Source organism: Grampus griseus (assembly GCF_964374135.1).
Source record: "Grampus griseus genome assembly, chromosome: 9".
Lineage (NCBI taxonomy): Eukaryota > Metazoa > Chordata > Mammalia > Artiodactyla > Delphinidae > Grampus > Grampus griseus.
This window is the reverse complement of record NC_139003.1, coordinates 51,883,063-51,898,671: the sequence shown is the minus strand read 5'-3', so window position 1 is coordinate 51,898,671 and position 15,609 is coordinate 51,883,063. Positions and strand designations below refer to the sequence as shown.

The window sequence follows — 15,609 nt, the reverse complement described above, 5'->3', positions numbered from 1 at the left end:
GTAACAGAAGATGTCCAAGCAGGAAGAGAAAAAGAATACCCCGGGAACTGGGTTAGTGTCGGAACGTGCCATTCGTTTCGAAGGGAGGACAGTCCCAGGTGCGAATTGTATCGCAGGTCTGAAGTCACTTACCGGACCTCCGATTCATCAGGGCCTGAGTACATAAAACACCAAAGACCGGGCGGAGCGCAGGAAGGGGCGAGGGGCCGGAAATGGAGCCAGGCAGGGCCGGCGGGCCTGAAGCGCGTCCCCCGTGGGCTCCGGTGGTGCGGCCCGAGGCGGCCGCGGCGGGGAGGCGGGAGGCGCAGGGCTGAGGCACAGAGGCACAGAGGCACAGAGGGCAGCATGGCGTACCCCGGGCACCCTGGCGCCGGCGGCGGCTACTACGCAGGCGGGGTGAGTGCTGCTCTCGCGGCCGGGGTGCGACCCCTGGACGCCGGGGGCGCCGAGAGGCCACACGTGGCGACTCCGCCGGGGCGGCTCCCGGGCGCCCCCGCCCTGCCAGCCGCCTCTCCCCAGGCCCCTGCCGACCGGCCTCTGTCTCAGCGCCCTCTTTCCCTCTGTCCCTTCTCCCCTCGGCTGGCTGCGCGGGGCCGGGGCGCGGGTGGTTTTGACCCAAGAAGCCCACCCTGTGACTCCCGGATCCGCGGCGTGAAATCGTGCACATGGGGTGTTGCCTTCCTCTCCGCCTTCCCTGAGAGCAACAGCCATTTTAATCTAGAATGGTCCTGCCGTTCACTTCTCCCTCTCTGAAAGAAAGTGGGAAAAACAGGAAAGTCAGGGAAAGTCCGTTAGAGTCAAAGACCTCCGGGAGGAAGGCCGCCTCGCCCTGCGTCAGGGATGCGCGTCGTCGTGGGAACTGTTTCCAAAAGAGAAAGTTCCCTCGCCTTGACACACCTCACCCCTCCCGAGGCTACACCTGTTTCAAAACGCTTTAAAAATACCGTAAACGCTAGAAAAATGTAAGTTGCATGCCCAGGTTGCGTTTATCTCAGTAGCCTGCGGGTTAATGGGGGTTTGTAAAGTTGCTTCACTTACACTGATGTCACTGTCAAGACTACTCATTTTGATGCTAGCTGCCGGTTTTTAAATTATAACGGGGTGAGAATGGGAGAAAGGGGAGGAGTGATTGCAGGTAGAGAATTCCGGGTGGCAAACGACTGACAGCGAAGGCCTGGCAATTGCCTGGCTTTGCATGAGGCACTCAGTGGTGAAAGAATAAAACTTGGTCAGCGGAATGATGCATTTGTTTCCTGTCTTACAGTATGGAGGGGCTCCCGGAGGGCCTGCGTTTCCCGGACAAACTCAGGATCCGCTGTATGGTTACTTTGCTGCTGTAGCTGGACAGGTTAGCTTTTCCCTTTAACATTAAAGGACTGTCAGATTCTACATTTGTATTAACCTTAGTTCGAGTGGCACAGAAAAACAGCCTTTCCTCTGGAAAAGAATTCCTTTGCTTCCGCACAAGAAAAAAAAAAAAAAAAGAGAAGTTCACAGGCAGTTACTTATTTTTGAATATTCAGAACAAATAAGGACAAAGGGTTACTCGTGTTTATGTTACTTTCAGAACTAAACTTGTGATTGAATTAGGGTCAGATTCAACAGAACAGGCTAGTATAAATGTGCTTTGAAGATATGTAAGGTAGAAAGATGTCTTTAGAACTGAATTGTCAGGGTCCATAGTGGTTTCCAGAGAAGAAATACCAGATCTGCTGAACGTTAAACCCTTCTTTGTACAATTAAAAGCATGTGGTACTAGTAATTCTGTAGCCAGATTCTAGGGGACACTTCCTCTGGGTAGAGTTTGATTGTTAATCAGTTACCCCCTTAGGAAATAGGTATGTATGGTAAAAACCCACCAGCTTCAAAATAAGAAAGGTACTATATTCTTCTTACTATCAGGAAGTTAATCTTCTGAACAGTTTAGTTCCTCTTTGATGCAGATGCTGTTACCAGGTCACATCTTTCATGTCCTTATCAGGTGTTGTTGTGGTCTGTTGACCCAGAGAGAGAATTAAGGTCAGCACCCCAAGACCATTCACTTCTTTACATTCTAAGTCATATGACAGGCGGTAGTGCATCTTGAGGGAGGCCCCTTCCCCAGCTCCCAGGTCAGTGAATGTATATGGTAAATATACTGTTGGTATAACCCAAACATGTCCAGAGGGGGTGTCTGTGCTTATGAATTCAACTTAGCTTTGTTTTGATCAAAAGCTAGAAATAACACGATCTGAATGTGAAAATGCCTTAGACTATTATGGAATTACAGCCACCTTTTAGAATAGCACTCTAAGAAATACCATTTGAGAAACACTGGAAAATTGAGTCTAAAACTGAAAGAGCTGCCCCTTAAGTATCTGCTTCATCTGTTAGTGATCAGTATCTTTGAAACCACAAGACACGGCAAAGCTCAAGACTCCTTATTCTTAGATTGCCTGTGCCTGCAGCCATGTAAGTGACCCCCCCTGCTTAGCTTTCAGCAGCCCTGGCCTGCAGCAGCATGCCCATCGTTTTTCACATTATTGATCATGCCCCTCGTCTAGAATATATAATAGTCATGGACTTGAGGATTGAGGTATTTTATTTTAAAATCCCTGTAAATAACATGTATCTAATTCTGACCTAGGTCAGCCAGTGAATAAGCACGGGGAACCTCTGTCTCCCAGGTATAATCATGATCCAAAAAAAAAAACAGTTCATCACATCATAAGCAAAGGTGATCACAGAGGACGCTTTCTGTGGGAACCAGACTTTTCATTTACTGATGTCATCTGTGTACCCTGCTCTCCACACACCCTGACAAAAAAAAGCTAGAAAGAGTAATAAGACTTTTAATCAACTACATAAATAATTTTAAAATGCTTGCTTTGGCAGATTCCTAGCTCAGACTGAGAGTAGTTCAAGACAGAAACTAGTTTTATTCATGTCTCAGTGGAAGAAACTGAATTCACCTCACTGTTTTATTAAAAGAGGAATCTTATACTTGAGAACATTTATGCCAAGTCTAATTCGGGAATTTAGTACTACCAATACCTTTTCATCATTTCCTCTAAAGTATAGGTGTAAGCAGCTTTCAGACTTGGTTAATTCTTGTGTAATGATTATTTAAAATAAAGCCTGACATTGAATGCCCACTTTACCTAAGGTATTAAGAAATGTATTTTTTGTTTATGGTCCTAATTATACATTTGTGGAAGAGGCCCTAACAATTTGTCTTTCTTTCTGTAATTAAATTGTTATGGGAAGTAGAGTGAGGAAAAAGAACGCCTACTTTTAGCAGGCATCCCTTTAAAAAAGTCTCATGCATGATAATATTCATTTTCTTTACCATTATTGCTACACTGAATACTGAATGTAAAGAACTAGAAAGTACAAATCACGATTGTGATTCCTTTTCCTATTTTTTTTTTTTAAAGGATGGACAAATAGATGCTGATGAATTGCAGAGATGCCTGACACAGTCGGGCATTGCTGGAGGATACAAACGTAAGTTAGGAGCCCCAAAGTGTCTCTAGAAGTACTCTTGTATTTCATATTTCAGATGTTACTTGTGATTATTATAGCCTTCAAGGAATCTGAGCTTTTCTGATCCAGCAAAGTTAAGAATTTCAAAAGCTGAATTCGGTTGGTTCTTTTGTATTTTAAAATGTTAATTTGAAAACAGTTCTTACTGAATCATTCCACACTACCCACCGATTTCGTGGGTTTCTTGGATTTGGGTTCCATGTATCTGGAACCGTTCACACCAATGACAGTCTGTATGGCCTCCTCAGAAAATGAGGTAAGGTGCTGAAATGAAATCCACCAGGTCAGGTGTTGTTAATGATAGGAGCTAACATTCACTGCTGACTATTTGCCAAGAGCTTATTCTGTCTCTGAGCCTGGTGGCACTTAGGGCTTTGAGTGGCCTGTCCTGCATGCCTAGTTCTGAGTAGTTGGTCCTACCCTCCCTTTTCCCCGGTGCCTGGTCCCCAACCCCTAGTCCTCAGGGAGCCAGTTCTGCACTCCTGGTCTCAACTCCTGGCAGCATGAACGCTCACCTTGACATCCCCTAGGTCTTTCCTCTTTCTACATCAGGCTAAGTAAGACGTGCCCTTCCTAATTTCTAAACTCTTTACAGTAATCCTCCTTCCTGCCACCCCCCAGTTCCTCACAGACTGCCCCTGTACTTACACCTGCTTCCTGCCTTTTGACTCTGCATGAGCTGCAGAGAGGGAACTCCTGCCAAGATGCTGCATCCCACACATGCCACATGCTTCTCTTCAAATCATGTCTTGACCATGATAGAGAATAGTGTCTTGGCTAATGTACATGACCTACCAACTTCTCTGCCAGTTGTTAATTGAGACAGAACATCAGATCGAAGACTCAACTTCCCAGTAAGCTGTGAATTAAAACACTCAAACTAGGGAATTCCCTGGCTGTCCAGTGGTTAGGACTCGGTGCTTTCACTGCGATGGCCCCGGGTTTGATCCCTGTTTGGGAACTAAGATCCCTTAAGAAAAAAAAAAAAACAACACTCAAACTAGAATTCACAATTGAGGACCCGTAGTGGCCATTTTTGACTGTTTGATATGGCACAGTTACTAGGTGGCTCTCTTTTTAAACTATTTGCATATCCATTTTTATCATCCTTTGTTTTACGACTTCAGTATCCAATTAACATTTCCTAGTTGTGGGAATTAATACAAAAGAGGAACTTTTGCATTTCTGTCATCTACCCTGGTCCTAAACAAAAGAAGCCCTTTTCTAGATTAGGGAATTTTTTTTTTTTTAACTATTGTAGGCAATACATTTAAATCATTAGTTGTTAACCTCAAGCAATTGGAGCTGGTGAACAAAGAAGGTCTAATAGCAGGGTTTACAGAAGTGAGACAAGTCACAACATAGACTATTATCTACACCCTTTCAGTAGAAGAGGTGTGGCTGGTTTTCAACGAACAAAGTGGGCAGTATATCCTTGGAGAGCAGTCCTTTTAAAAATTTCATTTGCGAAAGCTGCATTTACTAAAGATCTTAGATCACTGAGTTATAGAAAAGACATATCCTGAATCATCTGGATCATGTGACTGAATTAATTTGCTTGCTGTCATCTGGTTATGGAGGCTGTAATGAACCACAAAACCATCTTGGTTGTGAGATGTCAGAGTGAGTGTTGTAATGCAGAAGTTATACAGCCATTGGTCTTTTCAACCCAGCTTCCAAGCCAGAAAGTGCGGACGGGCGCTAGGGGTGGCAGTGGGGATAGAGAAACCCGTGGCACCTTCTTAACCAGTTTAAGAGGGAGCAGTCATGCCTAGAGGTGGCGCTGATGAGGGAAGTTGCTCTTTTTTCCTCGAGTGTAGTAGTTGTTCCTCTGTGGTAAGGTTGAGAGAAACAACTGCAGGTGGGATTTTCCTGCTAGGTCTGTTACGTTGTGGATTTCCACTAGAAGAAAAGTTGTTTGAGGTATTTTAGCAGAATGAACAGGAGAAAGGAGATAGAGAGTCAAGATAAAATTATAACAAAAATTCTTTTGAAATTATTTAAAATAGGATTAGCATTAGTGAAAGCTCTTTCTGGGGGAAAAAAATACTATTAAAATTGAACAAGAATTCTCCTCACCCAAACTTACTAGATGTCAGTGTTCTAACTCATTGGAACAGCCCAGAATGGTGACTTTTCTGTTTTGTTCACTGCCTACCTCATTCCCTCCCTTCTCAGTCCTCTCACAAAAGAGGACCAGATTTCTGTTCTCCCTGGCAAAGAGCTCTAACCTTTTACTCTCCTCCTCTAAAAATCCTGAGTAGCTCCATGGTGCCCATATAAAACAAAAGCTAGACAGCCTCCCAGGAATTCAGTCTCCTCAGTGATGCAGCCTCATCTAACGGTAATTTCTCCCCTTTCCTTTCCGGACTTCACTGCTTCTCTCTTTGCTTATGCAGGCCCCTAGCTCTACATGGCTGTCACCAGATGTCCCAAATCTTTTCTGTTGTTCAAAATTTGGCTTAAATGCTGCTGCTTCTACGAAGTCTTTCTTACCAAGAAGGAGCCTCTCCTCAACATCTGGTAGTTTTTGGTGCCTCCATTATGGCTTACCATCCTCTACCTTGTGCACATGACTTATCTTTAATTTTAGACTGTCAGCTGGGCCAGGTTCTAGTGTCACGTTTGTATCTCCAATGTCCCTGGTACCCTGAGCCCTGCACATAATGAACATTTAATAGGCATTTGATGAATTAATGAGTATAGAAGACTTCCTAAAATAGAAAAATCATATACCCATATTTGCATTTTGACTTAAGAAAGATTGATATTTACCTAAGGGATTATACATTACTTTTAAGTATCAGTGAAAATCAGAAGAGTCCATTTAAAAACCATATCCTCCTTAGGCTCTTTGAGAGGGGTATACAGCTTCCTACATAGGGATGAGAATTCAGTCTCACGTGTTCATTCATTTGGCCAACCAACACATTCTAATGGACACCTACCACGTGGTAGGTGCTGGGGTCTGCAAGCGCCAACAGTGCCTGGGGAACACGGTGAAAAGCACTGGGGTAGGTAAAGGGTTTACCTTTTACTGTAAGCTGTGGGGTCACATCAGAGGGGCCAGTAGCCCAGACAGAGATCCGGAAAGTTTTCCTTGCAGAATCAATACCTCAACTGAGGAGAAATGAAAGTTGAGCAGAAATGATGCAGACCAAGAAGTGAGTGAGGTAGGGAAGCTGTGTTCCGGACAGATAGAACAGTGTGTACCCAGAGATGAGAGGGAGGATGGTTCAATCAAGGAACTGAGAGAAATTGACCAGAGGTAGCTTATGAGGTTGAATGAACAGTAGGAAAGGAGCTGAACTGAGAAAATAAGTGTATGACCTTATATGCCAATTAAGGTGTTTGGACTTTATCCTGAGGGCAGTGGAACACCTCCACTAGGTCTTAAGTAGAAGAGCACCTATTTCCCTGGCTGTACGACCAAATTGGGGAGTATGGGTATGGGGAACGTGGAGAGTCAGGGATACCAGTTAGGTGGCCCTTGGAGTCAAACAGATGAGAGAAGTGCTGACTACACTGGGGATAGGACAGTGGGACTGGAGTTGGATGGATCCTAAGGCTGTTCGGAAGGTGATCAAATGTCAAGGGAGAGGGAATTGTGGACTTTCCCAGGTTTCTGGCTCAGGGGGCTGAGTGGGTCATGGTGTCATTCATAGACCTGGGAGACAGGGACTGGCTGCTTCCTGGCCGCCAAAAGCCTCGCTTTACATCCAAACACAGTTGGACCTGTCCTGTGGTGTCAGGCCCTCTGGAGTAGTAGTCCTTACACTGCAGCAGCTGCAGCATCACCTGGAACGTTTGCTAAAACCAGGGCCCTGCTCTGGTTTTAGCAAATTGCCGGGCCCTGCTCTAGCATTTCTCATTAGGATCTGGGGTGAGACCTGAGAATTTGCATCTCTAAACAGGTTTCCGGGCCTGCTGGTCCAGGTTGAACCAGCTGCTTTAATGTGAACATATATCCCCTGGGGATCTTGTTAAAAGCGCAGATTCTGATTTTGTTGGTTTATGTTAAGGGCTGAGATGCTGCAGTTCTAAAAGCTCCCAGGTGAGGAAAAACAAAGAGTTAATTACAAGGGAACACCCATAAGGCTATCTGCTGATTTCTCTACAGAAGCTTTGCAGGCTGGAAGGGAGTGGCATGATATATTCAAAGTCTTGAAAGGGAAAAACCTGCAAACTAGGATACTCTACCCAGCAAGATTATTATTTAGAGTATGAGAGAGAAAGGATTTCTCAGACAGACAAAAACTAAAAGAATACAGCAATACAAAACATATCCTGAAAGATATATTGAAAGGTCTTCTCTAAATAGAAAAGAAGCAAGAATCTATAGGAAAGAGAAAAGCACAATTGGAAAGTAAATCATTTAAATAAGCCAGTATCCAGATTAAAAAAAAAAATCCAAAAAATAGTTTTTAAAGCGATGATAACTACAAAGAACAGCAAAAGGATAAACATGAAGATGTAAAAGAGGACATCAAAATCATAAAATGTGGGGGAGGACAGTAAGAAAATGTGTTCTTTTTTTTTCAGAATGTATTTGAGCCTATATGACTATCAGTCTAAAGAAACTAGATATAGTAGTGGGTTAACATAACTTGAAAAACAGGGTAACCACAAATCAGAAACATACAGTAGATTCATAAAAACCAAAAAGAACTAACACAAGCATAATACAAAAGAAAACCATCTGTTACAAGGCCTGCACTTGCCCAGTTTTAAGACCAAAGAAAGAGCCCAGAGTCAGCCACAGAGACATCAGTGGTTTAATGGATGGGGGAGCTTATACATCTGAAGCAAGGTCCTGGAGCAACACCCCACCGTGTGCAGCAGAAGGTGGGCAGGACATGGCAGCAGGCTTCACTCCAGAGGGGAAGGGGAGACTGCCAGTTATAAGGCGGGGTTACCTCAGGTGGGTTCGTTCGTTACCAGGGAAGCCAGCAGAGGGGCACTCACTGCCCCTTTGATAAGAACTGTCACCAGCTGGGGCCCATGGCAAGTACGTAGGAAGGTCAGTTCTGTGCGTAGGGTATAGGTGACACAGGCCCTGGTCGGGCAGAGGATGTACAGAGAGCAAGAGAAGAGCCATCTTGAGTGGCCTGACCATACACCATCAAACCACAAAAAGAAAAAGGAAAAGAAAAAAGAACAAAAGCTCCCAGGTGATATTAATAACAGCTAGTCCAGGAATCACACTTGGAGTAGAAGAGTGGTCTCAATCTTGACTACTCACTAGAATCATCTGAGAAGCTTTTAAAAAAGAAAAAAAAAAAACTAATGCCTGAGTCCCATAGTCAGATTCTGATTTAATTGTTCTGTGGTGGTGGTGAATATACTTAACAAAAGTTTTTGAGAGTACATCTTAAAACTTCTCACCACACACACAAAAGGTAGCTATGTGAGGTGATGGATGTGTTAATTAACCTTATTATGGTAATCATTTTGCAGTATATACATATAGAAAATCATTACAATGTACACCTTAAACTTACACAATGTCATATGTCAATAATATCTCAATAAAGCTGAAAAAATAATAATATTTGTTCTGTGGTGCAGCCCAGGTGTCAGGATCTTTTAAAGCCTCTGGGTGATTCTGATAAGCACCCAGGTTTGAGAACCTCTGGTCTCCACTAGAGAGACTTCATACCTCCACACAACTTAAAAATCAGAATGAAGAACCAACCAACTCTTTCTTAAAAGAGTAGAAAAGTGTTGCCTCCTCTCACCTCAGAGAACTGTCTCTGTGGATCAGATGGAGGTTGAAGGACCAAAATAGAAACAGTTCCCAACCTTTTATTTCAGGGTTCCAGGATATGCCAAACAGAGGAATCTGTTAAAAGTAGAAAACCTATAGTTTGTAATGTTTGGAGACATTACAGTAATAAGAGTTAGCTTAGTTGTTTTAAATTCACTTTTGTTAGAGATAAAAATGAAGCTAGTGACAGCTGTAAAAAATGTTAATTCTGTGTGCCTCTTAACAAACTTGTCAAATTTATGCTAGCTTTGCCCACGTGACCATTGTCACTTCTTCCTAGTTTTACCGCTTCTTTGTACCTCAGAACACTTCCTCAAAGTCATTGGTAAGGTGCAAGGAATTCTTTATTTTTAATTTGTTAATGCTTAGAGTACCAGTAGGCCATTAACCAATAAGTGTATTCTAGTTTGGTTGTCTAAGTGAGGTATGGAAATGCCCTCAGAACACCCTTGAACTGTAAGTAAACTAAAAAGGTTTCTGAACAGTGGCCATCACTAAGTGGGTCATCAGGTCTTAGTCCAGAACGCTCTTGTTTAACACACAATTCTAGCAAGCGTATTTATCTTATTGTCTATGAAAAGAGGCCATACGCTGGTTGGGGTAGGAAGTGACCATTCAGTGTCTGACATTAAAGGGAAAAGAAAGAAAAACAAATGATCAGACTCCAGAACTAGCAAAACCAGCTAGAGTCAACTGTGAGTAGGAACAAAGCAGACTAACCCTCCCATTCACCATGGTGGATAATACACTGTGGTTCATTATGGTGAATTGAACTCACTATATTACAGTTTCAAAGGCAAGAAAGAATATAATACTTTTTAAAAACTATGTTATAGAAAAGTTTAAGCTTATCCAAAAATAGAGGTAATTATACAGTGAACTCCTGTATACCCATCACTCAGCTTCAACAGTTATCAATGTGTCGCCATTCCTGTTTTATCTGTAATCCTGCCCATGTTCTTTTAAAGCAAATTCCAGATCTCTTAACATTTATTCCACCTACAGATAACTTCAGTGTATACTTTTCTTAAAGACAAGGACACATTTTTCCCCCAATTTCAAAACCATAAATCACACCTAAAAATATTAACAGTACGATGCAAAACTTTTTTAAAAGATTTCTGTTAAAGTTGTTAAAATCAAATTTGGGTCCTGGAAGGAATCCTATCTAGCTGGAAAAAAAAAAATCTACTTCAAAGCTCCATGAATTTAGTTCCATGTAGATTGAGCAGCATATAAAAATAAAAGTGTATAAATGATCACATTCCTAATTAATTTGAATGTATCCAATGTAATGTGAATTTTTGAAATTGTATTAATGTGTATGTACTTTTCTTGATTTAACAGCTTTTAACCTGGAGACTTGCCGGCTTATGGTTTCAATGCTGGATGTATCCTTTACCTTGATTGTGGCCTAGAGTATTTTTTCTGGATAAAAAAAAAAATCCTTCCTGAAGGAATTCATCTAAGGATTAATACCCGGTAAACACAAAGTGACAAATGACCACAAAAAAGTTTTCCGAAATCATTAGCTTTCAAGATGGTATTTGGTGTGAAAAAGGAAGGAAGTTTAGTAAGTAGACCATTCGTTATTTAAGAATTTGAGGAAGCATCAAAGACAAGTATAGAAACCGGAGCAGTCAGGGAGGCTTTTTCACCGTGACATCGATTGCCCTGCATGATTCAAACCTGGCCTTCAAGCAATGGGATTTTTCACATCACAGTTCTTAAACTAGTTTAGCCAGTGCTGATGGTATGGTTCTTTCATCCCACCTCATTTTCCAAAAGTAAAAACAGTGGGTCTGGGAGGGCTTACCAAGGGAGTGTTAGGGCTAAAGAGGACCGGGGACAGAAGGACAAGCAGCATAGCCTGGGCCACCCAGAAAGTGCAGCCCAGTTTGGTTGTTACAGGTGGCTCACAATGGCCTCATTATTTCCTTGTAATCACATCGTATCAATTATCTTTTTTCCCCAGGGGAAATAGGCACGCAGAGCTTTTTCTCCATGGGCCCTTTTTATTATATCATTAGTCCCTTGTCCTATCATGTCCAAAAGAATGTATAACATTTTTAACCTTTTCAGCAGAAAGAATATTAAATTCCCTTATCCTTGATCTTTGATTTAATCATTACAAAATGTTGCAAAATAAAGTTGCGCTAATCCTTGATTACAGTTCAGAGAGATATGTCAGGCACAATGGGTTTCAGCGAGTTTAAAGAACTCTGGGCTGTACTAAACGGCTGGAGACAACACTTTATCAGTTTTGACAGCGACAGGAGTGGAACAGTGGATCCCCAGGAATTGCAGAAGGCCCTGACAACAATGGGTGGGTATGACTGACTCCACCTCTCTGTTCATTGGTAGAAGTAATTTTTTTTTTTAATTTCTAAAATTAAGTGCTACATGAAGGTGGTTTCTATTTGTAGAAGTAGCGCATATTCATGATTTCAATGAGCCCTCTCAGTCCTAAAAATCTGGGGGGGCTTGATTATTTTTAACAGTCTCTTTGTAATCCTTGATTTTTAAAATTTATTTATTTATTTATTTTTTGCTGGATGATTTTTCTTCCTTTCAGGATTTAGGTTGAGTCACCAGGCTGTGAATTCAATTGCAAAACGATATAGCACCAATGGAAAGATCACCTTCGATGATTACATCGCCTGCTGCGTCAAGCTGCGAGCTCTAACAGGTGTGTCCTTTGAGATCACTATTAAGCACGTCTGGCAGGATAACTCTTTTCTCAGAAATTTTTTTCACATTACTAAGTAATCTGCTGTTAAAATAATCCTAACTAAATTCCCTGGTGGTCCAGTGGTGAGGACTCCATGCTCTCACTGCTGAGGGCCCAGGTTCGATCCTTGGTCGGGGAACTAAGATCCCCCAAGCCAACGGCGTGGCCAAAAAAAATCCTAACTAAACTTTACTAAAATGTTTCAAAACATAACAAGCTAACTGATAACGTTTTTGATCAGAGTATCAGCAATATTCTGTGATTTCTCCCCAGAATGTGAAATACTTGAAAAAAGTGAAATTACCCATTGGTAGCTCTTTCCTATTTCCTCCTGTTGGAAAGATTTAAAATGGTGGTCTCTTTCAGATGTCCTTCTTAAATGTAGCTGTATCAATAATCTCTACTTTTCTCTCCCCTCTATTCTTTTACTTTCTTTTGTATTTTTTTTTTTCTGGTTTCGTTCCTCTCTTTAGCTTTTTACCCTTTTTAATATCTGGTTTTATGGTTTTTTTGCATCCTGACACAAATTTGAGGGTGGCTTTTCTTACTAAAGTAAATTCTTTTCATTTAATAGGACAGAGCTCAAATGGGTGGAATATCTGATCACAGCTGTTTGTCATATTAAGGACTCCATCCCTCTATTTCCTAATTAAGCAATATCTATGTTATTAAGAAGTCGGAAATTCTGTGCTTCCATCACAGTTAAGGAATGGTCTCAGAAGTCAGTGCAGCTTTTACTGACTTTCGGATGAGGTGTTTCCTTCCAGCTCTATGTTGAGAAAGACAGTTGGCCAACTTCTGCATGTTGTGTTACTTGGTTGCATATTAAATCTATTCGTATTGGTACAGTTGGTTTCTTTGCTTTGATCTTTTGTTTATGCTGGCTGGTTGTACAATTTAAATGTTACTGCATTTTGAACCCAGTGCCAACATAATTAACTATTATAATTTCAGATAAGATGCTTAAAAAAAACTCATAAATTTTACTGTCGTGTTTTACAGACAGCTTTCGAAGACGGGATACTGCTCAGCAAGGTGTTGTGAATTTCCCGTATGATGATGTAAGTCTCAGTAAATTTGGAACTGACAAAATACAAAAATGCACATATTTTCGGTTTAGCAGTTGCTGCAGTTATGAGTACACTTTAAAAAGGCTTGTGTGTAAATGTGTTTATTTCTGCTGCTTAAAGGTGTGTTCTCTTCAGTGTGCATTAACTTCTCAGGTGACAGTCCCACTCAGTTTCCAAGGACGGAGAGCTGGCCTGTAGAGCAGAAAGTGCATAGGCTTTGGCCTCAGAAGGGCTACTTAAGGAATATCTGAACGTCCTGACCCAAGTTCCATTTTCCCTGAAAGAGGGGTAATCAGCCCGGCCTTGCAGGAATGCTGCAGGAATTAGCAGTGCCCAGGGCCTCAGTGGTGTTGGAAGAATGCGAAAGAAAACTGAGAGCAAAGGCAGAGTCTACTGCTGTGTGTTTGGTGGTGAAGCAAAGATTTCACAGCAAATACTGATGCTTCTACACTGAGGTTTCTGATTTGCAAGGGAAGGGTCAGCTATTCTGTTTCTGTGCATCCATATACTGGCACACTAGAATTTATTTTAATAAAGCAGATTTTAAGGGAATAAACCTTTTTAAAGGCAGTCTGGTAGAACAGTGGGGTAAAACTGCAGTTCTGAAGTTCCCCATGGGATAGAATGGTATAAACTGTACTGTTACTTGTATTTGTAAGTAGGTGCCTTTGATCATGACCATGTCTAGAGTAAGATATTATTTGGAATTTAAATAATTCTTTGTGCGTTGGGGTAAGATGAGCTTCTTGTAAGAAGCTTTGATGTGAGAAACCCATTGGGTTTTATATTAGACTGCTTCCTTCAAAAAATGAACCTTTGGGCTTCCCTGGTGGCGCAGCGGTTGAGAGTCCGCCTGCTGATGCAGGGGACGCGGGTTCGTGCCCCGGTCCGGGAGGATCCCACATGCCGCCGCAGAGTGGCTGGGCCCCGTGACCCATGGCCGCTGGGCCTGCGTGTCGGAGCCTGTGCTCCGCAACGGGAGGGGCCACGGCAGTGAGAGGCCCGCGTACCACAAAAAAACAAAACAAACAAACAAAAATGAACCTTTCCACTCATCATTTACTCCTATTTTGAAAAGGATTTTTTTTAATCCACAATTCAAATGAGAATACCAAAAGGGAAGCTGCCTAAAAATAAGCTAGGGTGTATTCTGTGTTCTGAGGTCTGCAGTGTAACGCTGATTTTTCTCTTTCAGTTCATTCAGTGCGTCATGAGTGTTTAAGTCAGGAGGAAGACCTATGAAGATAATCCACATTCATTCCAACTGGAGTTCTCCTTTGCTCTTTGCCTTCAGTAATTGTGCGCAAACTTACACAGCCACTTTTCCTTAACAGCTGTTGTAAAGGTTTATTACTTTATGTACAACTCAAGTTTTTAGTTTTGATAATATATTCTTTGGAATGTTATTAATATCAGATCCGGTCAGTTAAACACCATTTAGAACTTCCTTGAGCCATTGTTAATCATGCCTTATTTTCTTGCTAAGCCTCTTTTATGTAAATTTAAGTTGCAAATTGTTTAAGGCACATTATGTATTTTTCATTGTAAGCTACTAAAACCTTTTCATCAGACTACAGCTGTTGTCGTCCCTCTTTTAGAAGGGCTTTTCCGTGGTATTGAAAGCTTTATGTGTGGAGTATTCTCGTCATGTAAATGGTTTAGACCCGCTTGGATGCAAAAAAAACAACCACCAAAAAACAAACCTGGTAATATATGTCAGGAATCTCCTGAGTGGAAATTTAACTCAGCTTAAAGGCTTACAGATATTTTGATGGCTGTATAAATGGAAACTGGTTGAATAATTTGAGTGGCAAATACTGCCTGTCATCAGGTTCCTTCTTGTCATCATCCATGTAGACCTTTGCTAACTATACTTAAAAATCTTGAACATTATGAGCTTAACTATGTAAAAAGGAAAATTGATAGGAAAAGACTAAAGGAATGTATGAAAATACTAACTGTGGTTATTTTTGGCTAATGGGATTCTAGGTGACTAATTCCCTTTATGCAGTTCAGTATTTTCCAGGTTTTCTATAATGTGTGTGCTTTCTTTTTAAAATCAGAAGATGCTAATTTTTAAATGGTGATACATCCATTTTGATATGCCATGTGTTCACACTTACATTAAAAAATATACACAGTACAGACATAGAGAATGGACTTGAGGACATAGGGAGGGGGAAGTGTAAGCTGGGACGAAGTGAGAGAGTGGCATGGACATATATACACTACCAAATGTAAACTAGATAGCTAGTGGGAAGCAGCCACGTAGCACAGGGAGCTCGGTGCTTTGTGACCACCTGGGGCGGGGTGGGGGGTGGGGTAGGGAGGGTGGGGGGGTGGGGGGGTGGGGTAGGGAGGGTGGGGGGGTGGGGGGGTGGGGTAGGGAGGGTGGGGGGGTGGGGGGGTGGGGTAGGGAGGGTGGGGGGTGGGGGGGTGGGGTAGGGAGGGTGGGAGGGAGACACAAGAGGGAGGAGATATGGGGATATATGTATATGTATAGCTGATTCACTTTG

General features: G+C 42.1%; 1 protein-coding gene across 1 annotated transcript; it reads left to right on the top strand.

The window, feature by feature from the left end:
- The first annotated feature begins 296 nt into the window (after positions 1-296).
- SRI (sorcin) lies at positions 297-15,376 on the top strand. The gene is made up of 8 exons (XM_082662205.1): positions 297-396; positions 1,265-1,348; positions 3,417-3,486; positions 10,640-10,683; positions 11,471-11,618; positions 11,868-11,981; positions 13,026-13,084; positions 14,289-15,376. Exons 1-8 carry the CDS (start codon positions 346-348, stop codon positions 14,313-14,315), a joined length of 597 nt encoding a protein of 198 aa, XP_082518331.1. The 5' UTR covers positions 297-345; the 3' UTR covers positions 14,316-15,376.
- The last annotated feature ends 233 nt before the right edge of the window (positions 15,377-15,609 follow it).